The following is a 25,942-nucleotide window of genomic DNA, read 5'->3' on the forward strand; positions in this document are numbered from 1 at the left end:
AAACCCTCATTTCACAGAGACCTACCATTGAAGGACATTCAAGACAAGATGCAAGATGGCCTTCACCTTGTGAAGAAATTAGAAGGAATCAACAGTTTTGATTTATATAGAAGATATTGATATGGAGAGAAAATCCTACGGGTAGAAAAGAATGTCAATGATTTTTTGCTCATCCAAGCCTTGGCAGGGATACTCGATGTCCACAAGCTAAACATGGATTCCAAGGCCTATGAGGAACAACTGAAGCATATGGAAGAAATGGGTCCGCATATAATCGACGGTGTTAATGCCAAGATGACTAAGGATGCCATTTCCAATTCCTTCATGCTTCATCAAATGAGTACAGGCCAGTTATTTGAGACCTCCATTGATGAGTCCTATGATACTACAATTTCTAAAGAACCCACCAGCAGCTCCAACTCCCAAGTCCCGGATATGCCGAATTTCGTAGTTGGATTGAATAATCTTGTGAATGATGTCAAGCAAAGCCTAATATTTCAGAATGGGGTTAATGTAGTTGGGGTAAAAGGTATGGGAGGAAGTGGCAAAACCACTCTTGCGTTAGCCCTTTGCAACGATCCCCAAGTCAAAGGTTAGAGCAAATCCCCTTTTGAATTTTCACTCCAAACTCCCATTTAATTGCTTCACTTTCGTTTGTAATGCATTTTCTGTCTGTGATTTTCAGATTTCTTTCAGAACAATATAATTTTCATTACTGTTGCACATTCTCCAAATGTAAAGGGCCTTTTAGAGACTCTGTGGGATAAGATAATTGGTGGCAGAAGGCCTGATTTTCAGAGCATAGAGGATGCACACAACCAACTGAAGAATAATATTCGTTTAAAAGGACATCCAAAAACTTTGGTGGTTTTGGACGATGTTTGGTCAAGATCAAATGTGGAACAGTTGTTGTTTGAAGCAGAGGGATACAAGACAATTATCACAAGAAGACAGGATTACACTATTCCTGTAGGAATTTACAGGGTAAGTTCCTCAGAAAGAACACCAAAAGGACACTGCTCACAACCAGATCACAGATCAATACACCAGTATTTTTGACGTGGTTAAAACCCTCAACGAGGGAAGCAGTCCATGGCCTGAGCCAATGCAGCCACTTCAGGCAATTTATTAATCAAAGAATGAAAATTTACGTATGCTTCTCTTGGTGAGTTCCAGTATTGTAGCAATAATGCTACAACTCCTGGGGCTTCCTGTCTCTCATTTTATCAACCCGGTAGTTCGTACAAACTTGGAAGCGACGGTGCTATATGCACAAGTACTAGCTCTTGTCGCAGCTGTCACTTGGTCAACTGGCACAAGTCCGCTAGGGCTCAAGCCAACTTCTATAGGCTCTCAGAAGAAGCTTGCTAATTGATGGACGAAAGCTATTCTCAAAGGAAACTACTCTACTTGGCGAAAATGATCTGAAAGCAAATCAAAGCATGTAAACCTAGGAAACCCTAATTTAACTAGTCTAACCTCTATACTGCAAGGAATGTGAAGGAAACTTCTACCAATGTTGCTGTTACCTCTAATAAGTGGAAATGCATGGATCTAAGCTGTTTGCATCATAAAAGACATGTTTTTGTATTTTCCCTTTAAATGTGTGGAATGATTGTGATTGTGTGCTAATTAGGGTTTGGTTGTGCAGATGGGATGGAGAAGGAAGGAAAGCGTGGGACAGGTTGGGAAGGCTAGGGGAGGTCCCTAAGGATCCTTAGCATCCATCCACAGAGGTTCCTCGCATTCAGATGCTCAGCAACCGAGAGAGTGGCCTCCTACAGGATGGCTGTGGAGGATCCTACAGGATACTCTGTTTTCTACAGGATGTCTACAAATGGCTACAGGATGACCTACCGCGAGTGGTTGGAGTGATGGAGGAGTAATGGAATGGTAGGGGGAGATGTGCAAGGTGGGGATGATATCAAATAAAACTCTTTCAATCTTTCCACAACGAATAGGCATGTTTGTGGAACAAATAAAAAAAGCATCACATATTGAGAATTTTGAGGATTGCTATCAAAACCTAAATGGCCATCCTAAGTTTCCAAGTCTAACACTTTGGGACATTTGGTCATAAAGTTTTCATGGTGAACAGTAATTGTGTGGTACAATCTCTGTGTGTAGAAATCTGATCTGCTTGGGCCTTTTGTATAATTAAAGAAGAAGAGAAGAGCATACAACACTAGTGAAGATGTAGCCATGCATGCACCTGCAAGCCAAGGTGGAAGACGAATGCCAGTAAAAGGAAACAGTATACCTGCAGCTACAGGAATTCCCAGAATATTGTAGCCTAAGGCCCAAACATAGTTAAGATGGATGCGAGCAAGAGTTTTCTTTGATAAGTCTATTGCAGTGATCACATCTTCGAGATTTCTTTTCATAAGAACAATATCTGCAGCTTCAAGGGAAACATTTGTGCCTGCACCAATTTCCATGTCCACATCTACTACCATAAGAGTTGGAGAGTCATTTATGCCATATCCTACCATCGCCATTATCATGCCTTTTATCTACATCCAAAATTCAAACCAAAACTATCAACAACGTAGTTTAAACTATACTTCATTTAAGCTATAACACTGGTATTTGCCATTTTCTGAGAATAAAATAAAAGTACATTTCCCATAGTAAACATGCACATGTTTTCTTTTCACTCTAACCAGGCATCAAAATTGGATGGTGGGGCCTTCCTTGTGAAGAGACATTTTAATGCGACCCAATCATTTGTAAGATTGAAAGGGACCCTTTTATGACAAGAAAATTGTAAAATGAATTTTATTTGAAAGATAAAATATTTACAGTATTTTTATGACAGAGAATGACCCTTGAAAGGCACTAAAATCTTCAAATTTAATATGCGAAAATTTTCCATAACACTTTAACATGTTTTTTTAGGACAAAGGTATGCTTCCATGCACCTTATAGGTGATATGATCTTATATTAGTTTTTTCAGGTTTAACTGATGACCACTGCTCATAAATTTTCTAATATTTATGAGGAAACCTGATTGATGAAACGTAATTTGAATATATCTCCATCTTTATGAAATTTTGGCACAAATCTTTGAATGGGTAGAAAGAAAAACTAAACATCAAAACCCCACAAGCAGAATTATAGAGAGGGGGACAATGAATACTAACTAGTGAAAAGTGTGTCCCTGCTATTGAATGAAATGCACCTGACTACCCCTTGTTCCAGGAACTCTTCTATGACTTCGGGGAAGTCTCCCTGATATGGGTGTACTCAATATGAGAAAAAAAACATCGAAGCAATTCAGGATTTAGTTGATTAAAAGGAGGCCTAGTTGCAATGCAAGATCTAGACCTTCTGCAACTTTCTTGAAACTTCGAGAATTAGTCTTAACTATGGGACTGTTTTTGATAAGTCATTAAATAAAATGAAGGGGCATTCAAAACTAATGTGTACATCACTTTTCAAAGAGAAAACAAGGTCTCCACCCTGATGCAATGTCATATTTCCAATAAAGTGACTTTTGATTTCAAAGGTGCAGTCATCCTATAGTACAACTTTCCAATGGATTTGGTAAGTGTTAATTTTTTGCCACCCCACACTCCCAAAAGAGATTAACAGATTGTTTCTTCTCTTAGTGAGAATGAGAAGGCTTCGTAACTCTAGTTTTTGCTAATCTCTTCGACTGAATGACCTTGTATATTATTAACCAGGCAAAATTCCTTAAATTGTAAGGAGCTCTAACTGTCCACAATGTTTTTTCAGCTTGAGTACTGAACTACATTCCACATAATTAATGCCTCACTTGTTATTAAAGAGTGGCACAAATAGGGCTCTAAGTAGAGGGAGAGGAGCAGATCCTTAGAGATTGCTTCTTTATCTGAATTTAGCAAGTTGTTTTTCATTTTTTGTATGAGGTATGTAAGGTTAAGAAGCAAGAGTATTTTATAATATTTTCCTGCTCCTGCTAGTGCCGCAAGGAATTATGTGGTACTCAACCTTTACACATGTTTTTGTCAGTTTGAAATCTAAGTAATTGAAATATCATGTTGGATAATAAACTGCTTTGTTTCTGTTGACACTCCACAAATTATTTAATCCAAAGCCAAGCTCTCACACCAGACTTTCCATAAATAGCCCCTTTAAATCAAAACCCAAGAAAAACAGCGAAATCCTCAGACCGAAAAAAAATAAAAAAATAAAATAAAATAAAAGGTTTTATATTTATATATATGTTGGATAACTTGCTAATCTTGAAAGTTCAGCTTTAGGTCTATATATCTCTATTCATACTGCACGGTCTTTGTGCTGAGGGCAGACCATCATAATAATAAAATCTTCAACTTGCATACCCCTTCCCCCATAAGGACTGTTAAACTTATTGGGTGTGAACAGAAAAATTAGCCGCTACTGCTCTTGTTGGCTTCTACTACTTTATTAGGGCATAATCCGTGAAACTTCCCATGTCATGTCAAATCTTGAAGCTTTATTTGCTATAGCCAGTCAAAAATAAATAAGCTAGCTAAGGAAGGACTAATCTCAGTGTATCATTTTCTATCTATTTGCTTTTGTCGTTTTGCTTTAGAATGGATAGCTTTGTTGCTAACATGTTTCTATATAGGTTATTTATCTGATGTCCTTGCATATTGTTTGACTAGATCAGTTCAAAATGGGCAAGCGAAGCAAATGGCAGCATATCATGGATCTTGAGGTGCAGGACCTCAAAGGAAAAATGACCTTCTCTAGTAAAGACTTGGTTTGGACGGAAATAAATCGAAAAAACAATAGTATTGATCGAGTTGCCTTAATCCCATTAGAACATGTTTTTAACTTTATAAAAATAGAGGAAGAAAATCCTATTGCTCCATGTAAATTCATATGAAAAACAAAGAAAGAGCCAAAACGAAGAGCTACCGCGGCATTGCAATATGAAATCTTAGTATTTAAAGAATGTATTGTTTAGATCCTTTGAAACCATGTTTATCTTTCTTTCTATGTACTAACATTTGAAATTATTGGTGTAGTTATCATTATTCATTTAGCCCAGAAGACAAAAGAGGAGATCCTCGAGTTAAACAAAGGACCTCATTTGTGCAAAAGAGGGGTTGCCATGCCATTTTATTGTGAAAGTTATGAATGAAATTCCTGATAGAGTAATACTAACTTTCAATATGTATGAACATGAAGATGAGAAAGGCTGGGCTTGTCATGGCCAACGTGACACTTCAGGTGAGACCATGATCTTGCATAGGCCAAAGATTTCAAGGTACGTTGTTGCATATGCAGAGAGTTGTTTCTTTTTGGGAGTGCATGTTGATATAGTGTATAGAACCCACATAAAGAGACATGTTGACATGGATGCAGCTTCTCGAGATAGATATTTCTTCTTATGCAAGAAAGATATTGCAAATATCTATAATAGGTTGGCGAAGGGAAATTATCAACTTCACAAAAAGGATTAAATGAGTGTAAACCTTTGGTATCAAAAGCATTGAGAAGATTTTTTCTTTTACCAAAATCCCAATGGTGTGGAGATCCCTTTTATAATACAGATTCAAACAAAGTGGATGTTGGAGACAATGGTCAAGCTATCACACAATAGCTTAATAGCCATTGATTCAACATTTAATACAAATAAATATGGGGTAATTCAGATGCCAATGATTGATTGAATATACTTATTTAAGTTGTATACATTCAATATGATTATTTAATGTTGAATATGGCATTATCAGCTATATACACTTGTGGAATTTGATGAACAACAAAGAGGGGTTCCAGTTGCATGGGTTGTGGCATCACGAAACACATAAGATGATATTGCAATATGGTTGGAGCAGATCATGCACAGTGTTTCCAAACTCGTCCTGATTGGAAAGTCGATGCTTTCATGGTTGATGATGCAGTGGTTGAAATCACTGCCTTCAGGGAAATTTAACATTGTCATGATATAACCAAACTTACTTTTTTTTTCTAAAAATAGCACACTAAAATGCATTGAATATGGTAGGAGGATCACAGGTTGTGATGTGATCTTATGTTTTTGGCATGTACGAAGGGTTTGGTTAAAAAATGTCAATCGATTGGCCACTAATTCCATAAAATCCAATGAGATGTTCAGTGATTTAGGTTTCATCATGAAACACACTCTCAATTATGAAGTGGAAGATGTAATCAATCATTTTTTTATCAAATTTGCAGATGAAGAGAAGTTCTAGACTATTTTCATAATAATTGGGTTGTTGGAGATAAGATTCATAAGTAAAAAAAATAATTGTATTATATGAATTTTTGTCTTCTATAAAGGTGATATAATGAGACTGACATGGTTATATTTGCAATTAGGGATGTGGGTGAAAGGTTGTCGGGAGTTTCCTCATGCGAATCAGGAGACCAATAATTTTGTTGAGTCATACCATTATTACCTAAAAATAACATTTCTATCTGATAGAAGGGAAAAATTTGCTCGGAGAATGGATTAGTTATTGCATATGCTACTAACAATGGTTTAACCTTGTCATCAGTTCAAGGAAATCTTAAAAGAAGAAGGAATTCTAAACAACTAAAAGAGATAAAAGAAGCTAGAACCATCAGTGGAATGAGCAAGAAAAATTCTGAATACTGATTGTTGTCCTCATGAGAGCATAACCCGTGCTTACTGAGTGAGAAGTCATACATATCAAGGTAAAAAATACTTTGTCACCTGGTATCGTATGGATTTTATAACGTGTGAATGTACATGGTCTATCTGTGGAAAAATTTGTAAGCATGCCATAAAGGTTAATTAGTTGTATTTCCATTCGGATAATTCAAATCCATTGCTTCATCAACATGTAGAGGATAAAAAATGCACTGACCCACTCGATATCAATATTGAGCCTCAAAACCATAATGTAAATGTTGATGCTACTTTTATGACCACAAATATTTTTGATGCAGATGTTGAGGCACTTCATTCGGCAATGGAGGAGTTGTTTAGCCATGTACATCTCATTTTAGATAACCCTCGCACTACTTTGACGAAGACAAACCAATTGACTAATATGCTTAAAAAAATGTTGGATGAAGCCAATAATTTTGACATTATGGATTTTGACTTCACACCTGGGTTGGATTCTCTTGATTCATCTTTGAAGAGGAAGAAGAGTTTCCTTAACCCTACCTACCTACCATGCCAGGTACATTTGACACTCTATTTCATTGTATGCGCACATATACCTTGATGCTCTAGCAAATTTCATTGCGCTAACATATGACACTTTGCTAGGTAACTATAGAACAAGTGGAGAAGCATCATCTTCTACCATGACTGATCATCCATGGAAGGGCTTCAACATCAGTGGGAATCAATGAGGTATGCACAAAGAATAGGTAAGTACTTTCCAAAGAGTGTATTCAGGAAAAAAACAACATTTTCTTAGGCATCACAACTTCCATGTCACTAGACCCAATTTTGAGTTTTGAAAAATCATATAAAAAATAAATACAATATATAGATATATGATTTATATAATGTGATTCTTAGTATTTTTCTTGTGCTCATTTGTTGAGTGCAGACTTCTTGCAGTTTTGTTACTATTTGCGACATCCTCTTATGTGCAACACTATCCATGGAACATTTTCAAATTGTGGGATTGTGATGGAGATCTAGTTGGTTCCTTTATTCCTGAAAAGAAGTATTATGGGAACTCATGATGAAAGCATCTCAAAACAGAAAAGGAGAACTTTCACGTGACAAGGGACTCTATTACACAACCAATATTATCACAGTGGCATCATTATCCTTATGTGATATTCAGGTTCACTTTGTTAAAATAAATAAATACTCCTGCCATTGCTAAGATAGCTTGCGTGAAAGCATGACATAATCATATTTTTATTTCCAAGTTCATATATTTAAGATAACTGTATCATTGTATATTGGACAATACGTATGCTAGCCAGATTTCACACTTTTCATGCGATCTTATGTATTGGTATCCTCTAAATGGATTGAAATTTATTGTTGATAAGTATTTGAATGGTTTTTTAATTCCATATGTGAGCAACAAATTTGATTCCTTCTTTTGACTTTGATAAAATTGTAGATGAAAGCAGATTTTATTTTCTATGCAAGCGGTATTGTGATTTTCGATCTGTGGAATTCTAATATATGTATTGTATTGCTCTCTTTCCAACATATGATTTTCAGAATTTATGTTATTTTCTTTCATTTTTCGTTTTGAACATTACATGGTTAATGGATTTATATTGATGTTACAATTTTATGGATAATTAATAAATATTGCACCACATATATAATATTATCATCTTGAAAAAACTTCAGTCCACAAGATCTATTAGTAAGTATGTTCTCATGAACACCGCAACATTCTCTTGTTTGACATTCTACATTTGATCATTCTGTGATGAGCTATATAAACATTGCAAACATTTTTTCACTTTAATCTAAGCCACCATTTGGGTTCACTTTCCCTCTTGAGAATCTTTCTCATCATGAAACTTGGACCAGCAGAATGAACAAGAAAATAGAATGGGATAATGCTGGATCATGAAAGCAGAATGAACAAGAAAACGAAGATGTGGATTTTAGCTTTATCCATCCTTTTGAAATTTGGGTGTATGTTTGTCTTTGAGACTCCTTGTCTACCTTTTGCTCTCTCTAGCAAGGTGAGATACACTATCAACTCCTGACTATTCAACGCTTGCATGCCAATTCTGAGCAAATATTTGGTTTCCTTGTAGAAAAGTGAATTTGATGAGGCTGCTTTCATCCACATGCAACAAGTTGCTATCATTGGTAGTGTAACTTTAGATTTGATATATTTGGCAATGGTCACATAAACATCACCTTCATTTTCAATCTTTCCTACTTTTTTGGTTTTTTAAAGCTAGATTATTTTTTCAAGTATGTCTATATTAAGTGGCATTTATTTGTGGCGGGTAAAGTTTGTGATGCAATGGTTCAAATTGTCCAATGATGTAGTGGTTCAAGGATTTCATTGTCAAATTTGTGCATATCATTACTTAGGTCATTGTACTACCCAACAAACTTCCTTTTAGGGACTAGAGAGAATAAGTAAGTTCTTGTCTTCCTTTTACACCATTTGGATGATGTCACAAACAATGTGACATGATTTTCAATTATATATCTTTGATGAATTGATAATGGTTTTACAAAAATTACATTTTCTTTGGGTGATGACCAATGGAACCAATTCTTACCTAATTTTTAAAATAACCTCCTTATAAGTGTGATAAACAAAGATAGATCCAGTCCACTTGGAAGAATGAAAAAGCCAAGCACAAGTGTTCTAAAGACTATGCCAGTGACTAGAAGATTGTCTAATAGCTACTTATGGTGTGTTCCCCAGGTTGAACGAGTACAATGTTTTTTAGGGCTGATTCATCCATTCGTTAGCCAATTGAATTACTTATTTTAATAAGGAAAAACCTCATCTTACTTCATCTATTGCATTTTAGGTACTAATAACCATAAAAATTTTGATTATTCACCATTGTGTTTCAATAAGGGGGCATCTACTTGTGTTATGTTCACTCATATTTGGAAAATTCTAAACACCTATGATAGTCATCCTTCTCAAATGAGTCTTTTACAAAATGTTAATGTTGAACTTGATGGTAAAATTGACAAAAATGGACATTGAAGTTACATGCATACCATGAAAGTCAATTCCTCTATAGTTTTTCATCTCATTATGATTCCTCTTCAAGGAAAGGTTTTGATTCTTGATCACGTTATCTTCAAATAAGGGACATCTGATAAAAGTGCATAATGTTTTAGAATGCCCAGTTTATATGGCTGCAACAATTCAACTTTCATGCTTCAATAGGTAAGAAATAGATTTTGATCAGTTTGAGTGTGTATATTTCAAAGGAGGATCTCATCTGTGGGTGGCCACCTTTCTTTGTCTTTCCAGGATTTCCATGAGGAGTTTTAGTGGTTTTCATGCCACTAATCAGTGACATTGATCATTTGATGAGCCTGTATAGACTATTTCAATGTTGGATATCTTTGTTAAGCACATGGTATGGGTCATCTATATTGTGATCATTATTGAAGTGTTCTATTTTTCTGTTGTGTTTTTCTTGGCTGGATTAGGGCTTGTTTTAATGTTCACCGTAGATCAACAATATCCTTATGACCTTGACAATCTGTTAGATAATGATGCACTCTTCCATATGCAACTATTAGTTTTTATCTCCAAGATATAACCTCCATCATATGACTGCTATGCTAAAACATGATATTGCAAATTTGAGAATAAGGGATTTTATGATTATGGATATTCAAGTTAGGCCTTTTAAGTTTTGATCCAACACCCTGCACATTGTAAATGCCTAGCATGCAACCCTTTTTTTCCTGTTAGTGGTAAATTATACAAGTGTTATTTCTCATTTGGAGGTTTCTTTGAGAAGTGCACGCCAGGGGTGGAGGCTCATCTGCATAACACAAACTTTATTCAGCTTAGTTTCTAGGTCTAAGGGGTATTTATTTCACCAAATTCACCAGAGACTTGTATCCAATCTCATCTCTTTTTAACATACCATTTGGGCAGGGTAGATCATAGTGAGAATGGAACTCTGGAGGAAGGTTGGATACTCTATCAAGCTCACTAGTGGACCAATGCTCCTGTGGCGATAAAAAAATTTCACTTTAAATCCAACTGTATAAAATGTAATCAAAATAATCTATCAGCAATTCAACCTATTCTACTTATTTCTATATAGGTCAAGCCTTTCATATGTTATCACTGCATCAAATCTTATGATCTGAAATGGTCAAATAATAAATTGAAGTGGTAGTGGAGGGACAATTGTTCAGTTTTAAGGAGTTTATCTTCTACTGAACATTTAAAGATTCACACTCTAACTGATCAAAATAATAGTAGATGTTGTGGATCTCCTATTATTTAGATGTTGTGGATCTCCTATGTCCTCCTCCTTAAAGACATAAAAATTCATATTATTCTCCTTCAACACATAAAAATCCAGGTTGGCAACTGCATTTATTTTTTGTTAGTTTACAATCAACAAAGAAAGTGAATAAGCATGATGATGTTATTTTTTGTATTCTAACTCTTATGTCTACCTATTATGATTTGGTGTTCATTAGAGGTAATGTAAATTGCACTTAAAAGAGAAGGGCAGTCTTTACAATTAGTGATAGTGTGATGCCTCCTACTGCTAAGTCTATAGTAACAATCTTTGATCACTTAGCTGCTTCCTTACAATAATAAAATTTGAATTTAAAGAGAATTTAAGCAGTCTCACCACCCAAAAATGACATGCATGCTACTCCACTGGTCAGTCTAAAGACTAGTTGATGGTGCCATCTTCTGTCATGTGTGAGAAGTTGGACACAAGGCTATGAGAAGTCAGATTAATGCCTGATTAATGTTACAAGTGCACTAACTATCTTACAAGAGTGCAGGAACCTCACAACCTTGATGATCTGGATCTTGGGAGGAGGCCCCCAAGATCTAAAAAAATTGAAATGGATCTTGGGGGAAGAGACCCCCAAGATCTGAAAACTTGAATTTCCAGAAGAAAAATAAAGAGAAGAATGCCCAATAAACAAAAACCACAAAGAAACTTTTATTTAAAATAGTAATGAAAATAAACCAGCTGGGGTGATGGTAGCTTATCTCTAAGAAGAGATGTGGCGGCTACATGCCTCTGAACTGTAAAGGCTAAATTGTGGCAGACAATCTCCTTTTACAAAACGTGACTTGTTACTTATAGTATTTTTCAGTTACAATACCATGGGTCAATTCCATGGGTGAATGAATACCATGGGCCGATGCCATTTACAATACCATGGGTAAATTCCATGGGTTGATGAATAATATGGGTCGGTGAGTACCATAGGTTGATGCCATTTTCCATTCGGATCATTCCTCCCTCCTTAAGAAGCAATGGTCCCCATTGCGTAAAGTTCCCTCCTGCGAAGCCTTTGTTGAATATGAAGAGCCACCGAAGATAAGGGTTTTATGTGGTTAACCCATAACCCTGATAAACAAAGATCCGAGGATAGAGATACCCTGTAATGCTTGTGACCAACTGTGATTCTGACAGTGTGAAGCCTAACAAATGGACTTCGATGACAAGGATTTTATGCGGTTGACCCATAACCATGATGTTGTTTGCTGATGAAGTAGCAGGTTCCTACATAGCCTGGAGTGGGAGGGCACATCTCCAAATAACCCAAGCCGAATGCTCCTATGTTGAAACTGATGAATGTGAAGCAGGTGCCTACTAAAGTGGGGTGGGAGGGCACGTCTCCAATGGAAACCCACTCCGAATGTTGCTCCAGAATTACAATGGACATAACTCGGCCAATATAACTCAGAATATTTATTATAACCTGTTTTTGGAAGCAGAAGGACCATTTTGCATCTTCCCATGTGATGGAAATCCTTATCTGGGCACTCTGAGATCTTAGATCCGTGCTGCAATAGTTCCACTCTCACAAAAATTCTAATAAAATAGATGATTTTAAATCAGCGATATCTCCCACATCCGAACTTCGATTCGACCCATTTTTTTTTTAAATTGGGTGACTTTTTGAGAGGAATCCAGATATGGTATTTGTTTTTGTAAATTTTGTACCAAATGTTTCAAATCTAATCTGCAAAGTCGCCACCCAAAAAAATTCTTGCAAAAAAATGAAAAAGAAAAATTCTTCCTGCTTGACCCAAGAAAGTGCTCTCTGGAGGTTTTAGCACATGCCTGAAGTTTGTTGAATATTGCTACAAAATTTGAAACTGAAATATGGATCAAACGCTTGTTCCCATGGAATCATAACCTGCTCTGATACCACTAATCCGGATCTTGGGAGGAGGCCCCCAAGATCTAAAAAAATTGAAATTGATCTTGGGGGAAGAGACCCCCAAGATCTAAAAACTTGAATTGCCAGAAGAAAAATAAAGAGGAGAATGCCCAATAAACAAAAACCACAAAGAAACTTTTATTTAAAATAGTAATGAAAATAAACCAGCTGGGGTGATGGTAGCTTATCTCTGAGAAGAGATGTGGCGGCTACATGCCTCTGAACTGTAAAGGCTATATTGTGGCAGACAATCTCCTTTTACAAAATGTGACTTGTTATTTATAGTATTTTTCAGTTACAATACCATGGGTCAATTCCATGGGTGAATGAATACCATGGGTGGATTTTACAATACCACGGGCTGATGCCATTTACAATACCATGGGTAAATTCCATGGGTTGATGAATAATATGGGTGGGTGAGTACCATGGGTTGATGAATAATATGGGTGGGTGAGTACCATGGGTTGATGCCATTTTCCATTCGGATCACTTGATTCTCTTAATCAATATTCATGAGGTCCATATTCCTACAGATATTACAGGTTTTGGGCAACGTAAGATTTAACTCTTGGAAATTGTGGCCTTTCAGGCCAGTTTCCCAAATGGATGCAAAATTGTAAAGAATTACAGGTTCTTGATCTCTCGTGGAATAAATTTACATGAAGCATTCCTCCTTGGTTTGACTATTACAAATTTATGTTTTATTTGGACATGTCAAACAATTCCCTCTCATGAGACATTCCCCTACATCTTACCCAGTTGCAGAGTCTCACATCAATACAAAGCCTCACAACAACAAATATAACTTCTTTGGAATTAACTCTTCACATCTTGGGATAGATTTGACCAATGCCATGATTTAGTGCATTGATAGCTAAAATTTTGGGCATTAACGGTGAGTCATACTTGCAAATAAAAGTGTAAAGATAGCTTTCCAAGAAGAAAATCTCTAGCTTAAGGTCATTTTCCACTTGTGGATAAAGCAGGTTAAGTTTGGTTGGTTCTTGATCCAAAAATTCACAACTCAAACTGTAATCTGCTAACAACAAAATAAATAAATATGTCAAAATTGAACTGGATTCGAATTTAAGTAACTCATGGTAAGTTCAATTGCTTTTTGACCTAAAAATTGGCACCTCGACTGCAATTTTCTAACACTATCATAGAGCCATCTTAACCGCGGATCTGCAATATAAAAGAACCTCAAGGTGCAAACCTCAAGATTTTTATCCCTCTCGAAAAATGCAACTATGATAGTTTTATAGTAGTCATTGTTTAAATATGGTAATAAAGATAAATATTTGTTGGGTTTTTCATATCTTTTATGTTATAGTGATTAACATAAAATCCATGATGTAGAAATAGATCCACCCACCCAGTTGTAAAGCACCTTGTCCTAGTTATTCTCTGTGCAATTAAATTAAAGCAAACCAACTCAATTTTTCTCCTTCGCAAGAAACCTTTGTGCATATTTAGAAAAAACTACAGGAATGGACTTCAGTCTTCAATTTATCATGGCAGGCTGGCATAAAAAGGCCAAACCACTTCACTCAAAGTATATCAGCTAGTATGAAGGATCTAAACAAAAATATTTAGATGGTCTTTCACAAAACAAGCATATAAATACTTTATCAAGAATGCCCATAAATTGCCTTGTTATAATATAAACAAGAATTACAAAAAATTGATATATGGATGTTATTAACTATTTTTGAAATATGAATAGATTAACAAATGTCCATGGAGCTGCAAGGGAAATCTACCAACAATAGTTGTACATTTTGAGACAGATACAAATCAAATAATGATTTGACTTTAAAAAATCGCAAGATTTCAACCAAAAATCTAAAAGATAAAACTCAATTAGACAACACCATAATGTATTAATGATAATCACAAAACCATGAACCAGATACTTTTCTCAAATTACAGTTGTCCCTAAATTTGTCTTCCATACAAAAAATCATAATCGTTGCAAGTTGGGAAAAAATAAAACATTAACAGGTTCTTTAGTGAAAGAACCATGCTATTATAGACCCAAAAAAATGATAAAAACAACCCATTCGCATACTAGGGATCTATATTGATGGTGATCAATGATTTATATTGCAGTGGATGGTGATCCTATGTCATATTTGACATCTACATATGTGCTTAACAATGCTTTGGACATTATATCACTAGACATATTTTCAATGTTTGCAGAGTGATTGATCGTAAAATATTAAAATTGACGACTCCAATTTATTGCTTCCTTATAAAGGAATTTTAAATTGTCCTTTCAAACTCGATAGATGCCTTTCATCTAATTACATATCAACTCCGAGTTGGTGAAGACTTCAATATCATTCACATAATGTTGTTTTGCCTCTTTTAGCCCTTCAACAAGGGCAATGTAGTATGCTTCATTGTTTTTCATCATTCCAGGCACTTCTCTCTTCCATGAAACAAATGATTTGTTTCCATAATTTAAAGGACAAATTTAACAACTGCTCAACCTGGATTTGGAAAGCAGAACACTTCAATGCATAAATGCCACTTTTGCATCATTTTTTACACTTCAAAGACCTATAAAATAAGATAGCAATAAATTCATGTTAAACAATTAGGCAGTTATCTATTTTTTAATACTCAACATGTTTTCAGTGATATATAATTGAAAAAATCAGTTATCTATTCCTAATCTATTCCACTAACTGCTAATTAATTGAATAGTCATAAACCATTTCATTCTTCTTTCCTTTCATACCTTTCAAATGTCACCTAAATTTGATGGTGTTTCATATGGAAAATTCTGTTGGGTCCCTATAATACTAGTGATTACCCAATTACTATTGTAGTTATACCCCTTATTTATATTGTTGTGCCCCTATTACCCCCATGTTGTTATTTCTGTGCCCCATAGAATCCCTCTATTGTTATTTTTGTGGCTTTATATTCTTATTGTTAGGTCGGCTGGATTATATTGTGACTCCTTAGACTCCTATATATAGAAAGGAGGTTTTGTCATTTGTATCATAAAATAATTGTTCATTTATGTAATGTAAAGGAGGTTGCCCCCTCGAAGAGGCTGAATTATAAGGCGTTGATCTATCTTTTCTATCTTTTCTTGAACTGGTTTCATAACATTTGGTATTAGAGCTTTGGATTCTAGGGTTTCGCTGCTCCAAACAGGTCATCGTGGCTTTTTCACTATAAATTTTTTACTGTGACGTTTCAGAAGTCGCAAAAAAAACCCATTTGAGAAGAAATCGCGTTGAAGCTTGGGTCCAAATTTCAGAGCTTTTCGCGCGATATTTGCGGAGATATGATCTGAGGAAGTTGGTCTTTTTGCAGACTCCTGAATTACATTCAAAACAGGTGACTTGGGGAAAATCATCATAACTTTCTCTCTGGGGATCAGATTGAAATTTCGTAAGAAGGTACAAATAGAGGACGGACTGTAGTTTCTTGTATGTGTGTTTTAGATTCAAAGGTTGAAATACTGACTCGTGGCACGTCGTACAAGTTAGCTCTACTGAACTAGTCTAAAAGCAAGTCACTGTGGGAGATTTCACATAACTCTTCCTTGGAGAATCCAATTTGGGTCAAGCTTTGAAAATTAGAGAAAGACATTGACAATCAATAAAACTCTGGTTCCGCACTTTCTCTCACTGTAACATGCGGTCCCGCACCTTCTGTTTACAAAAACTGCGGACCTGCCCACTCTGTCTCTAAAGGTGTGGGTGCGAACCCCTGTGAAAGTCAAAAAGGTGCAAGTTTATTCTAAAAAACTAACTTTGGGTTAATTCTAGATGATTCTAGAAGGAATTTTGACGTGGATTGGTCGCTCTTAGGTGGTTCATGCATCCCAAAAGAGAAGGAGCTAATCCCTTGATGAGAGGAGCTATCCCTTTGAAGTAGGGCTTTATCCCTTTGAAGGAGGACCTAGTAACTTCCCTCCATTGCACTATAAATTCAGGCATTGGGCTGGTTGCTAGAGAGGTTAGAAGCTGAACATTTTTGAGGGTAAATGCTGGTGAAATTAAGACTTCCTAGTCGAGCTTAAGAGGATAGATCACATACCTTTTTGGCTTCATTGGGAAGAGAGTGAAACTTGTCAAAGTAGAGGAGACTTCTTGCTGGACCCTGGGAGGAGCTTGTACAGCGTCAAGGCACAGGTTGTAAAGTTCTTCTTGATTTGAATTAATACAATCATACTCATTTTTCTCAACAAATTGTCTCATGTCATTTGTTTCATGAATTCCTTGACTTTCATGTTAAATATGTTTTATGATATTGGCTTTTCAAGTGCTATTTAATTTGTTTGCTTGTTTTTGTTTGCAGATTCGTGACAAAGGAGCTCATTTGGAATCGAAGGAGCAAAGGCTTCCACAAACTTGCGTTGGACCTAAGGTAGGCCTAAAACACTTGTTTGCCTTTGTTTATAAAAGCATATTTAGAGAAAGATAGTGTGTGATTGGTTTGATTGTCATTAGGTCTTCTTTAGATTCTAGGAAGGTCGATCTTGTCCGCAAGATCGACTTATTCCGTGTGACAGGTTGGGCTTCATTTTGGCAAAGATTCTGGTTATAGGTGTGAGCTCTGCCAAGAGATGCGCACAAGTTATTTTAAGCTTGTAAGTTTGAGATTTCCCAAAGTTGTGAGCTAGGAAGGGATGCACAAAGCTAAGAGGAAATTTGTTGAAGTTTCCCAAGAGTTGAGGCAACGAACCTTTGGGGTTTGACCAACCTTGGCTTTGTATTATTGCATAATATATGAAATTTGAAGTTTTAAGTTAATAAAAGAAAAGGGGAATTTGTCAGGAGTTCCCCCTCCCATCTATTGTCATTGTACATGTTCATGTAATGTTAAAGTGTATTGTTGTTTACATTGAAGTTGCTTATGTTGCAAAGATTGTCTACGTAGTAAGACTGTAAAGTAAAAGAATTGACTAAGTGTTGAAGTTAATCTAATTTAAGGGCTATTGCATCGACTTAGATAAGGTACTAATTCCGCAAGTAAGTTTATCAAATCGCTACATGGTGAATAGGCTAGAGATATAGTTTGAGTACTAGTAAGCCTAAATTGTTCAAATCATTCAAAAAAACCTACACTAGTGTCCCAAGCCCTCAATGGTCCAATTACTGTGATCATTACAAACAATAGCCTACATAAAATTTCGAAAACTCCCATTTCCCATAAAATCCCCATAAAAAAAGCTTTCCATAAAACAAAATCAAAGTTATGTTTAAACATTTATTATAGAAAACGATCATTTAAAAAAAATACTATTATAAAAATTAAAGGGTTTTGAAATGTTTATTGAAAATGAGAATTTCATATATTGTTAATGGCAAAATGAGAGTTATGACTACCCATATTCGGTGTAACACTACATGAAAAACGTTCCACTAGAAAATTTTGAGTAGTTGTCATTAAATTTTGTGTTCACTAGCATATTCTTTTAGAAGGTGAATTGCCAATTGTTGTACATGTAGTGCATTATAACCATATCAAGTTTTACCAATCAACTAGCCTAACCTAATACTTATCATGCTTCGTTATAATATATAGGTCTGATTGGAATATGATAAATTTGCTTTCTGTTATACTTATTATGTTTTTTAAATAGTTTTGGCTATACTTATGCTTTATGTTACCTCTTTATTTAATTCTCCTTTTATATTATGGTTTTTAGATTCTACTCGCAATTAAAAATTCATAGAGGAACACAACATTATCTAAATTTTAATAATATACCTCTGTGATTTCTTCCTATGTGCAAGATAATTCTTTCATATATATATATATATATATATCTCAAATGATTAATAATTTTTTAAAGTTTTAGGATATTTATATTATTATTAGACTAGCAAAATTTTAAAACATTTCACGAAAAAAACATTCCCACTAATTTTTTCCATAATTCAAAATTATAAAATATTAAATTAAAATAATAATAAAAAATATTTAACAATTCATCCCCTCATATAGATATATCAAATAATTTTTTTTTAGGAAATGTAAGTAATTTTATTTAATTCTCCTTTTATTTCTAATTTTTTAATATTTTTTTTTAAGAAATGTAAGTAATTTTATTTAATTCTTTTTTTATTTCTTAATTTTTTAATAATTTTTTTTTTTTAAATATAAGTCATTTTATTTAATTCTCTTTCTATATTTAATTTTTAAATTCAAAATATATAGAAAACTACAACATTGAATCCAGTTTTAATAATATACCTCGTAATTTTGTAGAAGCTATAATCCCACCTATATACCAATTAATTTTTTTTTTTATTTATTTTTTTACTTTAACACCATTCATCCACTTGTACTATTTAAATTTATTTTTTAAAATATAATTTTTTAATATAAAAAATATAAACCATATAAATCAAATAATTTTTTTATTATTATTTACAACTTTTTTAAAATCACATATATAAAATCAAATAATTAATACGAAGAAATCTAGTTTGACTTAGCTCTTCTCCAGCTTGTAAGATCATGTTAACACTAAGTAATTAAGAAACAACACAACATGAAACTACACTATGATTACACAAGTAAATTATAAAACATTTTCCACAGTAACATTCCCACAACATAACATGAAACTACACTATGATTACACAAGTAAATTATAAAACATTTCCCATAGTAACATTCCCATGTTTCACGTGCTAAAATGCGAGAAATAAACCATTCACTCACTTTAATCTCTTCCTATAAAAATGACTTAACTTATTGTAATATTTAAATATATATTTTTTTTGAAATATATATATTTTTTTAATAATTTTGAACTCAGAGATTTTTGATCCTGAAAATTTTGATTTTTAAGAAATATATTTTTTTCTTATATAATAATATATAATTTTGAAATCAAGGAAAAATGGTTTCCCAATTTACTTAAATTTAAATTTTAAAAGATACGTTGTAACTAATCTATTAATATTATTTATAAATAAAGTTATATATAATATAATAATATCTATCTATTCAAATTACTCACATTCTAAAAAATCTAGATATTATAAAAAATAAAATTTAACTTTCATAATATTTAAAATTCTAATTATTTAAAATATAAATATAAATATAAATTTATATTTTAAATAATTAGATATTTTAATGGTATTTATAATCAAAATCTTTTACACTAAATTAAATATCTATTTCTTTCACTTTTTCACATACCACCCACGAAAACCTAATCTCCCAACTTTTTACGATCTTCCACAACCTTCTTCTTTCCCGTAATCTCTTTGTGGAAAGGTTGAACTGCCATCTTCCATTTCTAAAGTCCTATTAATACTATCAAACAACTCAGGGACCAATAATTTCAAGGATAGGGAGTGCTTTAAAGGTTCACTATTAACTCTGTCCAAAACCTTAAATCTAAATTCATTTACATTTTGTAGAGTAGATCCATCTTCTCTTTTCGATATACTCTTGATTTATAATGGTTTATTTAATGTTGTGTTTTTTCTTTTCATTTTATTGTTAATATTTTGATCCTATTACAATTTAAGTTTTTTATTTTTTTATTTTTTTGTTGAATTATTAAAATAATATAATTAAAAAAGTCTTAATCACTTATTTAATTTATATAATTAATAATAGTAATGTATTAATAATAGTTTATATAAAATTATTAATAATAGTTTATATTGTATTAATAATAATTTATTTTTAAAATCATGATCAAGATAGATATTTTTTTATAATTAGACTTATTTAAATTATATAATTATTTTTTGAAATTTTTAAAATTCATTTATATATAGCTTTTTAATTTATTTTTATATTATTTTAATAATAATTATTCAATCTCTTTTATACTTTTTAATATTAATTTTTATTTGATTAGAGATATTTGAGATTTATATTAATATTTGAAAGGAGATTTTATTAATATTTACAATTTATTTTCAAATAAAAAAAATTGCTAATATGATTTACATTAAATTGTAAATATTATTATTGTATTTTAAATTGTAAATATTATTATTGTATTTTTATGGTTCAGTGAAATTTGATCATTTATTTTATAAAAAATAAATTGCTAATATGATTTACATTAAATTGTAAATATTATTATTGTATTTTTATGGTTCAGTGAAATTTGATCATTTATTTTATAATCAATATACAGCTTTTTCTTTCTGGAAAAAATTGACCATTTATTTTCTAACAAAAAAATTGCTAATATGATTTACCCTAAAATTAGTTGCAAATATCAATATGATTTTTTTAATGTTTTAGTTAAGTTTCAAAATTGTACAATAATAAGAATATTCTCAAATATCAATATTGACTTTTTTATGGTTCAGTTAAGGCGTGGATGCCGCTGTTGAGGTCGTCAGAGTGTGAAAGATCCAAGTAGGTTCATTACTGGTTCATCAGGAGTTGGCTACCAGAGAAATACGAAGAGACACAGAGAAAGAGCAAGCTCGTGACAGGAGCCCCTGCTGGAAATTGGTATCAGAGCCAGTAACGTCTGATTCTAAAAGGTTGGTACTCAGATCTATATTGTTTTAAGTGAGAATGGAGCCATTCAGAAAGTCTGTTTCATTTAGAGATCTTGAAGAAGATTCACATCAAGAAGAAAATCCTCTTAAAGAAATGTTTGAAAATAGTTCAAGTAGAACCTTAAACTCTGCTGAACTTACTTATGAGGAATTTCAGCCTTCTGCAAGATGGGCTTTACCAGATATAACACCCTCTGAAGTATATAGTGATTTAGCTCCTTTTCATTTAATTGCTGCATCAAGAATTAGTATTAAAGAGTTTGTTAGTCAAGTTCAGGAGAACTCTGAGAGTATTCAGACAATACCACTATTAAATCCTCAGGCTTTACAAGCATAAGCAAAAAGGTTAAAAACAAATTATCTGCATCTTGGTTGCATTCGGGTTGGCATCAATCCTTTGGTCCATAAAGGATTAAAAACATTTGTGCTTGCTACTATTAGAGATCTAACGCACAACAGATATATAGATTCTATAATTGGAGGAATTGTAGCTCCTTTGTCTGATGGCCCTGTATACTTTGATTGTTTCCCAAACTTTTCTATATATGTGTTTGATGAAACCATTAAAGATATCTTACAGCTGCAAATCCATACTACTGGTTTTGATATGAAGAGAAAGAGGAACAATATAGCCATCCAGACCAAAGCCTGTTTCAGACATACCAACACTTTATGGCCAACAATCCGTCATACTCCCAGTCGAGATTCCAAATCAAGTGTGCTAGTTAAAACTGACCCAAAGAACCAAAAGATTGAACATCTATTGATAAAATGGGAAGATCTGCAATTCCCTGAACATTGGGTTGTAAATCACTCCAGGCCACAAATTCCCTGAAATATCACTTCTGCAAACATAACTAAAAATTCTTCCAATGCAGTCATATCCTTTCCTCGCAGGTCAACTATTGATCGGAGAAGAATAGACGTTGCTTGTAAAACATCCAAATACTACAGAGATCCTTCCACTGTTGATACCACCTGTTCATCATCATCCTTTTCTTCTTGTAAACATCCACAGCTTTTCGAATTAGCTCAGCTTGTTAATTTTTCTTCTTTAGAAGTAAAATGTCCAGATTGTACAAATGTCGTAAATCTGCTTACTCTAGCCGAACAGAATGTTCATCTGCACCATAATCCTCACACTGGTGTTGCTCCTCCATCCACTTCTATCAGCTCATGCCCGAATCCTAAATGTTCTGATATTCCTTTCCCACATGAGCCTGAGCCTGATTCAGATCATGTTCTCATGATCCATTCTATAGAAGAAGAAGACCCTAGGCTTACTCAGATGACTTGCTTAATGAGACCAGCAAAGCCGAGGTATGGGTTGGGGAAACTTGAGCAATCAGAACTGATTCCAGAATGCAGATTCAAACAGATTCCTTCTGACTGTAAAAGGCCTGCAGTAATGGAAATGCATAAGTTTTTTGCACTTATGGATGGATGCTTAAAATCACAAATCAGTTCCAAATGGATGAAAGAAATGTTGAATTGGGATTTGTATACAAATCCTCAAGCAGATGAATTTGACCAAGGATATACCCCAGATCAGAAAAGAAAGTTAGCCACAGACTGGAAACATTATATGGAAGTAAATAATGTTTGGATATCTTTCTACTCATGGAAAGATAAAATTGCTCCTATAAATGTTTTAACTGGTGCTACTTCCAGCAGTATCACTGATAAGCATGGATGGACTGCAATTGATGGATCCACAGTTGAAACCCCTACTACTTTTCCCCCATATAAAGGAATCATCTTGGGAGAAAAGACAAATGCAGCCAAAGCCATTCCCCTGGTTCAAAAAGATGATAATGCCTTAGGAATTGATGGTAGAATTCAAAAGGCTAGTGAACAGTTAAATTGGACCAATACTGCTCTAAAGGGTCTAGAAATGAATGTGGCTAAAGCAGAAGATGTAAAGAAGCAAGTAGATATTGTACAGTCTTCACTTAATTGTGTAAATTATTGTTTGAATAATTTACAATTTGATTCCAGCATGACTTGTTCTTACACCAAGGAATCATTGAATAAGATTGAAGAAATAGGAGAAAACTTAGTTGGACATATTGATGTAACTAAGACACTCCTTACTGGGTTAAATGAGAAATTTGAAAGGATGCAGGTCACAAAAGTTGAAAAGCCAGTTCCAAATTCTTTCCTGGTAAAAAGAAATATAAAGATTGAGAATCCAATAAGGAATGTATAGAAATTCCCTCTGTTGTTCCCCAAAGAAACCACCTCAAAGACTGATGAGTCTGAACACATCAATATTGCTTCCTTATTCAGGGAACCAGAAACAGAAGAACAAAAATCTCAGGAAACACAAATCCTCCCAATCTATGAGCCTCTTGAACATAGATTTTCCAGATATTCTGCTCCTGACATTGAAGGGAAGGGAAAATTGCCTGAAGCCCATACTTTCTTCCCTGATTCCCACAGAGAATGGAACATAGACAACATGAGCATTGGCCAAATTCGCCAGATGATTGATTTAATGTATACTGAATATAAACTCATGTGTCTTAGAGGAAAATCAGAGGTAGATGCTTGCAGAACCATCATCCAATGTTTTACAGGTACTCTTCTCAGATGGTGGGAAACTGAATCTTCTCCTAAACTTATTGAGACCATGGAAGCAGAAGTGCTCAAGGATGAAAAAGGAGATGTTATTCATAATCCTGATGGTACTGTAATAAGCAATATGATTGGTGCGCTAACATCAATGATTCTAGAACATTGGTGTGGCTGTGAGACAGAAATTGCCAACAAACATGAGGTCATTTTGATGAACCTCAAATGTCATAAGATGTCTCAATTTGATGATTTCCATAGAGATTGGATGCAGCGAATCTATGAGGTGAAAGATTCCAAAAACTTGCTCTGGAAGCAGGTATATCTAGCTGCTCTACCCTCTAGATTTGTTGACTACATTAGATTGCAAGAAATTTTTCAGTTACCTTTTGAGTCTTATACATGGGGAGAAATTTATTCCCTTATTACAAAGACACTGGTAAGTCTTTGTACCAGCTCAAAGGTAAACAAGTCTTTGGAAAAATTGTCCAGACTACCAGATAGAAAGTCCATTTGCAGCAAATATGGACTGACAATAGATGACCCATTGGTCAAAAAGAGAAAGTCTAGGAAGAGGGCCAAAAGAGAATTCAAAGAGACTTTCTACAAAAATCGAAGGGATTATCCAAAAAATAAAAGGAAGTATTCTATAAGGGATAAAAACCATAAAAAGAAGGGCCACTACAAATTTATCCCAAAAACCCATTATTATACTCCTTCTGACATCCATTTGCATACATCCAAGCAAGACAAATGGAACAAAATTACTTGCTGGTTGTGTGGCCAGACTGGGCATACAGCTTCAAGATGTCCCCAAGGGGAAGAATCAAAGCTTAATAAGGGAAAAAAGACAGCTGTTTATGCTCAAAAGGCCAAACCGGTTAAGAAAGAGCATTCAGGCCCAAGCTTTTGCCTGAGATGCAAATCAAGGACCCATGCTACAGAAAGGTGCCCAAATCTTATTATCAAAGACTCAGCCCAGCAGCACCAATTAGAGGAATCGTCTCTTGATTCTTTTAGCACTTCAGAAGAAGAATTTCAAGTTAATATGGGACAGTATACTGATTCTGAATCATCTGAATGTTCTTGCTATAATTCAGAAGAATGTGCATGTCATATATTTTATGAAGATGATTCTGAATTTTTGTACAGTTCCAGCGAAGAAGAAGAAGAAAGAACAAAGCCTCCCAAAGAAAAAGTCCTAATGGCATCTACTGAAGAAGAAGCAGAAATGAAGATTTTATCACATATTAGGACAATGGAAGAAGGAGCCATGAAGAACCGCCTGATAGAAGCATTCACAGATCAGCTTAAATCAAAAGCCTCAAAAGAATCAGGTAATAAACCTTTGTTTGTCGATGCATCCTATGAAAGGAACACTAAGTCTTTCCAAATGCATCACCAGAAACCAGGGAAAGTAAGATCCCTGACTCTGGGAGAAGTGAATGGTGAAATTCACCAACTCAAAGCAGAGATTTCTGCAATCAAAGCTCAAATTGCAGAAATTAAGAAAGGCAAGGAGATTCAAGAAGAAAAAGAAGAAGAATCCTGGAACACAACAGCCCATAGACAAGAAATTCAGGTTGCTGAAGGAAGGTCAGACCCAAACTTTGGCTTTCAAGATATGAGATTGTATACCATCACATATCAACAACATCATGTCAAGGTAAAAATCTGTATCCAAGGCCAGATATTTTTCATGACTGCATTATTAGATTCTGGTGCAGATATTAATATTCTTAACATCAGAAATGTTCCAGCAAAATATTGGGTCTCTGCTGAAAGAGAAGTTGTAGGCCTAGGAAATAAGAAACTCAAATATGAAATTCCTAGAGCTTCACTATGTTTTGATACCCACTGTGTATACATGAAGTTTGCCATAGCAGACATCCCTGTTGATTGTATATTAGGGAATGTTTTTTTAGCTGCAGTGGAACCTCATGGCTCAGCCAGATTGAAAGGAAGTAGAGCTGGTTATTTCATTTCTGTACCCACATCTAAAGGAAGAAGAAAAAG

The 25,942-nt window shown here is 34.2% G+C and overlaps 1 protein-coding gene across 1 annotated transcript in view; it reads left to right on the plus strand.

Annotated features, from left to right (window-relative positions):
* The first annotated feature begins 213 nt into the window (after positions 1-213).
* LOC149193917 (disease resistance protein ADR1-like) overlaps positions 214-25,942 on the plus strand; it is a 34,365-nt gene continuing 8,636 nt past the window's right edge. The window contains exons 1-2 of the mRNA XM_089407476.1: positions 214-592; positions 686-984. Coding sequence (XP_089263602.1) covers positions 214-592; positions 686-984 — 678 coding nt within the window. The remainder of the gene's footprint in view (positions 593-685; positions 985-25,942) is intronic.

This window comes from Pinus tabuliformis, chromosome 2_2 (genome assembly GCF_031772625.1).
Source record: "Pinus tabuliformis cultivar Carrire ecotype Pingquan chromosome 2_2, CPIR1, whole genome shotgun sequence".
In the NCBI taxonomy this organism is placed as follows: Eukaryota; Viridiplantae; Streptophyta; class Pinopsida; order Pinales; family Pinaceae; genus Pinus; species Pinus tabuliformis.